This window comes from Cynoglossus semilaevis, chromosome 5, assembly GCF_000523025.1.
Source record: "Cynoglossus semilaevis isolate Cse_v1.0 chromosome 5, Cse_v1.0, whole genome shotgun sequence".
In the NCBI taxonomy this organism is placed as follows: Eukaryota; Metazoa; Chordata; class Actinopteri; order Pleuronectiformes; family Cynoglossidae; genus Cynoglossus; species Cynoglossus semilaevis.
The window spans coordinates 14,532,033-14,538,278 of NC_024311.1; the positions used below are offsets into that span (position 1 = coordinate 14,532,033).

The following is a 6,246-nucleotide window of genomic DNA, read 5'->3' on the forward strand; positions in this document are numbered from 1 at the left end:
TGCGTCCGTGTCAGTGTCAGTGTCAGTGTCAGTGTCAGTGTCCGTGTCTGTGTCCGTGTCAGTGTCCGTGTCAGTGTCAGTGTCAGTGTGTACTCAGTACCGACGGACCGGTGAATAAATCACACGTTGAACGAGCTCGTTGTTTATGTGACAGCGCGGCAGTAAAACGTTAATTGACGACAAGTGTGAGTAAAAAGTGAGGTTATAGAACGTGTTCACCGCGTGTGATTTAATACTTCTCCACCAGGGGGGACAGAGAACCAAAAAGACAGAGGTCACACCCGATAAAAATCACTCACCGGGGAACATTAAGGCGACAAGTTGAAGTTTGTAATATTTAAATTGTTTTTTTTTTTACAACCTCTGGTGTTTAGTTTGTCAGCTTCAAGTAAAGGTTTCTGATCAAAAATGTGGGGCGTGGGCAGATAGGGTGACCTGGTGTCGTGGAATGTGGACTTTTTTTTTTTTGCTCATCCTTCAAATTAAGACGTTCTGTCGCGTCAGCGCTGGGACTACACCGTGTCATCAATCACACGTTCACCTACACCGCGTCAGTCCGCCCACCCACGGAGAACGTCCAGGATGCAGGTGAAAACAGAGGAGAGAAACTGCAGCTTCATCTGCCGGTGGGAAATTCTCTACCACCAGGTGAAGTCTGTGGGGGCAAATGAACGTACGAGGGAATCACAGAGCAGCTCATGTGGCAGCGTAGAAAAACAGATGCTGGTGATGCGTCAGTCTAGACCAGGGATGCACAACCTGTGGCTCCTGAGACACACGTGGTTCTTCAGCCTCTCCTGCAGTGGACCAAGTCATGACTGATGCATCAGACACTGGACGACATGGCAATAAAGTCCAGATCAGGTGTGAAAGGTTTAGGTCAAGAAGCTAATGTTGACGTCAGGTCAGTGAACAGTAGTCAGTTTTAGATCATTGACTACAGGTTGAAATTTGCTTCTTATGATTGTTTATCTTTGGTACAAGAGAATAATAATAATAAAAAAATATTTTTTTACCACTCATAAATACATACTTAGTATTTATCTTTGGTACAAGAGAATAATAATTATTTTAAAAAAAGTTTTTTACCTCATAAATACATACTTATATGTATTTCTGTAGTATTATTTAGAACTGTATATGTTTCACTACTACCATAAATCAAATGGCCAAAGATTTGTTTTGCAGTTCTCTGTGAATTTTATTTGCTGGTAAAATTACAAAAATGTCTCATTTGATATTAAAAGTCCTGGTCTTTTAATATGGACAAATTCAAATATATATATATCCCTAACCCTATATATATATATAGACATACATATAGATAGTATATCTGAAAGTTCAAACACTTTCTGTCACTGTCTCACTCAGGAAGGCAGTGTTGGAGGTGATGAAGGGTTTGGGTGTCTTCCTGCTTTGTGTGTGTGTGTGTGTGTATGTGTGTGAGTGTGTGTTTGTGTGGAGAGTGTTTGGCTCCAGGATGAGGGAGTAAATGAGGGGAACATGTTAGTACACTGAGTCTGAGAGAGTTTGGCTTCCAGCTACGCTCTGATTCATATCAGCTCTGCCTTTTTCTTCCCTCCTTCCCTGCCTTTCCAAAAAAGATTGTCACATCTGGCTGACAAATCCTCACAGGCCTTCTGGTGGCAGCGCTGAGCAGCGTGCACCTGAAATCATCTCACTGTGGACCTACTTCGTAGCCGGGACAAAAATCTGGTCCTCATTATTGTAGCATGAGTTTTTGTTTCTTTCCAGAGAAACCGGACGATTGACTCAATAACATGAACTTTTTTCTTCGGTCATTTTTTATATTTTTGACTGTCATTCAGTACATTTTTTTTTTACCTAGCTGCTCTTTTCATACTGGCTGTAAACGCCTGTCATTTTTTATTATCCTTGTCTCACTTAGTTAGCCTGACCTTGGCTAACAATGCTAATTTATATATATATTTGTTGCTATTTTTTTTACTATTTCTATCAGGCATTACTTGTTTTAGTGAAGAAAAAATGTGTGTATATACTGATATTTATATACTTGTGGGGACATTTTAATGTAACAGGACCTGTGTTCTGGGGACAGCCTTCATAGTGGGGACATTTTCCAGGTCCCCACTGAATAAGAGGGTATTGTGAAGTTTAAGATTGAGAATTAGAATCAGGGTTGGATTATAGTTATTACAAAATTCTGATATATATATATTTAAAGGTAGCCTATGGTTAGCCAAAAAACGCAGACCAGAATTATCATAAAACACAACAAAAGTAGAAACAACTTTTTCAAAACAACTGATCAAATGTCATCCTGCCTAAAAGCAGTCAAACAATTATACATTTAGAAAATTAGCTGAGGGATTTTGATTGACAGACCAAAAATAATGACTGGTAATATAACATATTAGACAAGAATGTGTAAGTGAACACACACAGCTGTAATTTAGAGGTCTCTTTATAAAATTACTTTGTCAAGATATAAACAATATTCTATTTGGTCAAAACAAACTAATTAGGTGAACGTAAATATTTCTGTCCCTGCAATAACAAAAATGAATCATACAATTTTATTTAACTAAAAAGTGTTATGTGTTTAAACTATGATTTTTTTTCAACAGGTTCCCACACCTACATAATAAAATGAGGTGGATTAATTAAGTTTGCAAGAAAAAAACACAAACAGAAAGTTAACATCTAACCCATTGTTTCCCAAAGACTGGCTCGCGACCCTCAGGTGGGTCTTTTGGTCATCGTTTGGAGTGTTTTCTGAGGATGTATACCCTTCTCGAGTATAAAAAACAATAGTGCTAGTACTACTACACACAAGTACACAAGCACACGGACACATGTGGTTGTAAATCACAGTTCTGAACTGACAGAGTTCTGACCTTTGACCCATCACAAAACTGGAGAAGCCCTGCTGAAGGGTGAGGAAGTAAATCCTCCCGTCACGTCTCACGTACGTTTGAGTAGATTTTAGTACATTCTCTGGTGTTTCTTTGTCTCATCACACAAAGAGTAAAAAAAAAAAAAAAACACTGGTCTTCTTGATAAAGAGTGTATTGAAAATCAGAACATTCTGGATGTGTCTGAGCTCCAGACCAGTCTTCTCTGTGGAGCTCCTCATAAACTTTACTTTCAGACAATTTGGTCCAAATCTGTCCCCTACGATTTTCATGCTGCTCACACACAGCACGTCTAAATAAATAATAACGTCCTCGGCATAAATAATGACATGTCATATATCATTTTACAATCGGAGAAAAAAAAAGTAATTCACTGAATTTTGATTATTTTTGTAAAAAAAATTTTTTTTAAATATTTTAGGATCAAGAAGTTAGTTTTAACTTTGGTTAAAAATGCTGTTCAGGTTGTGGTTGTTATAGTTAGTAGTTGTAGTAATAGTTATATTAATGATGAAAAATCTACTTTTTATAAAGAAGATTTTGTTCAAATTCTTAGTCGATCACACAAACGTTATCATTGTTATTAAAACATTACACATCAAACTAATCCATTTCAAAGCCATACATTTTTAATGCCTCACCAACGGCGTCGTTACCAACTCTTACCACAACCAGTTAATCCCTAATCCTAATCCTTATTTAACCACCATTCACACCAAAACCTCTGACCTAAACCTGAGCCTCAAACATGAAGTCAACCTCATCAGCTGTGTTTGGTCTCCATTAGGGCTCTCTGTACACACACACACACACACACACACACACACACTGAGAGAGCGAGAGAGAGAGAGAGCGAGAGAGGCTAATTGTTACATTATGGCTGCAACAAAACATTAGGCTCCTGGTAAATTACATTCCGACAGGCTGCAGGCAGGAGGCTGTTCTGCTTCTACACACAGCCAGAGGACAGAGGACAGAGGACAGAGGACAGAGGACAGAGGACAGAGGAGGACGGAGGGACTGAGCAATAAATATCCTCAGAACAAAGTCACTATTTCAAATGTTCCTTTTTGGTAATATGCTAATTATTTTATTTAGAAAATTAAAAAAAAAATGATAGTAAACAATAATAAAAAAATTATATCCAATCTGTTAAAAGCTGTGGTTTTCTGTGGTTTTTGACTGTAATGGTTGGAGGAAAAAAAAGGAGAATTTAACATCTAAAAGAAAAATGCAATGAAAAATCTTGCGTAATAGAAAAATGTAATTAATTATAAACTATATATATTGAGTGAAATCATATTAAATACTTGTTAAATGTTCATTTTTAATCTTCTCTGGCTGTAGTTTTTACATCTTTCACTCTTTTTTTTTTACTTTTGTGAACGAAATGTTGATTCAAAATATTAATTATTGGATAAAAATCATTACAATCACCTTTGACATTATTTTTCTAATTTTCCTCTTTTAATTAGAGATGACAGCTGTTAAAGGGAGGATCCAGTTAACGTTGTTTCCTTTCTTTTTCTTATTCATTTTTACATTTGATTTTTGCTGTTAAAAACCAAGAAGTCAGATTGTTTCTTCTCAGATCTCAGACTTTGCTCAGAGACGTATCGCCTTAAGAAAGAGTTTATGAAGGAAACGTGAAAACAGTTATAAATGACAAAATAAATAGAAGAGCAAAGAGCAGAACAACACAAAGGTGTTTTCAAAAGAAAAAACTAATTCGATGTAGACGGTCAGATGTCGAGGCATGTGAGGACAGAGTGTCCATAAAAACCTGACGTGAACGCACTTTCATCCACTGCAGATGAGTGAGCGACACTCGAAGTGACAGACGTGAAACCAATTTTATAAAAACAAACATAACTTAATGTATAATTAAAAAATCTGATTTAAACTTCGGTCTTCACTGAGACAACGTGGTGGAAACTTTTCTTTCCCCAAAATGAATTAAAATGACTCGTAAAGCAGCTCACTGTGTTTGTGGACGTATAAAAACCAAAACCATGTGTTTAAAGCACTTGTTTTAACAACTTATAAAATTACTTTAAAAAAGTTTTTACATTAAAAAAATATATATGACGACACAAATATAAAACCAATCACAGAAAAAATCTAAACTCAGTGTCAACAACTTCTCTGATCCTAATGAGCATCACTGGGCAAAAACCATCGGATTTCCATTTGTCCTGATTTCTGATGACTTCCTGTCACTGCGCTCGGCAGAGACTTCCACCTCTGTCTTTGTCCCGATGATGTTTGGAGTGAGAGGAAAAGTGTGTGTGAAGAGGCAGAGCAGAGACAGAGCAGCCGGAGAAGAGAAAGACGAGAAAAAGGTGGAAAAATCCGTCTGGGTGTCAGAGAGCGAGAGATAGAGAGAGAGATAGAGATATATATATAGAGAGAGAGTGTGTGTGTGTGTGTGTTTTTCCCATCTTACCTCAGCCATGATCATTCACTCGGATGCGTCCAGGAATACTGTGGAGTTTGCCATTCCCTGTGAGTCCCACAAAACAACTGTCTCCAACTCCTCTCTCCTGTCGGCACAAGTACTAACGCAAAAGAGCCATCATCACACCCAGCAGCGTCTGCCTTAACAGCACACACACTCACACACTCACACACACACACTCTGCCTCTCTCTCTCTCTCTCTCAAACTGCTGCTCTCTCGCCCTCACACACGCGCACACTGAGCCACCAAGTCACTCTGCTTTTACTCTGATTTCTCACACACACAGCGCTCTCTCTCTCTCTCTCTCTCTCACACACACACACACACACATGCACTCAACCTCTGCTTTCCCTCCTCTCATGTTGTTGTGGCTCTAAACTACTCAAGATGTGTGTGTGTGTGTGTGTGTGGGTGTGTGTGTGTAGAAACTGGGCACAGGGGAGTGGAATGAGATCCCCCCCCCCGGCATCCTCCCCTCAGGAGCTGCTCTCCCTCCCTTGCCTGCACACACACATGGACACGGACACACACACACACACTTGTCCACCCCCCTGCCACCCCCCCCCCCCCTCTCTTCCAGAGTCACAGGGCAGTCCCCTCACAGCTGGCTGGAAGAGGGCATGACACTCATCTTTCACAGAGATTTGATCAAAAGGAATCACAAAGGCTGGAGGCTCTGCTAATGCAGTCAGGGGAGACTCTCCCTCTCTCTCCCTCTCTCTCCCTCTCTATCTCCCTTCTTAACTCTCTCCCTCTCTCTCTCCCTCCCTCTCTGTAATGCCCTAAATCAACGCTGCCCCTCTGCTTTCACACAGCCCAGTGTGTCTGTCTGTCTGTGTCTGGATTCACCTTAACACCGTCCCGTGAACAGCCTCCATAACAAGTTCTGC

The 6,246-nt window shown here is 39.5% G+C and overlaps 1 protein-coding gene across 1 annotated transcript in view; it reads right to left on the reverse strand.

Moving 5' to 3' along the window:
* Positions 1-5,717, reverse strand: part of bnc1 (basonuclin zinc finger protein 1) — an 18,817-nt gene extending 13,100 nt beyond the window's left edge. The window contains exon 1 of the mRNA XM_008310677.2: positions 5,344-5,717. Within this exon, the coding sequence (XP_008308899.1) occupies positions 5,344-5,358 (15 nt within the window). The 5' untranslated portion in view covers positions 5,359-5,717. The remainder of the gene's footprint in view (positions 1-5,343) is intronic.
* Between the last annotated feature and the right edge of the window lie 529 nt (positions 5,718-6,246).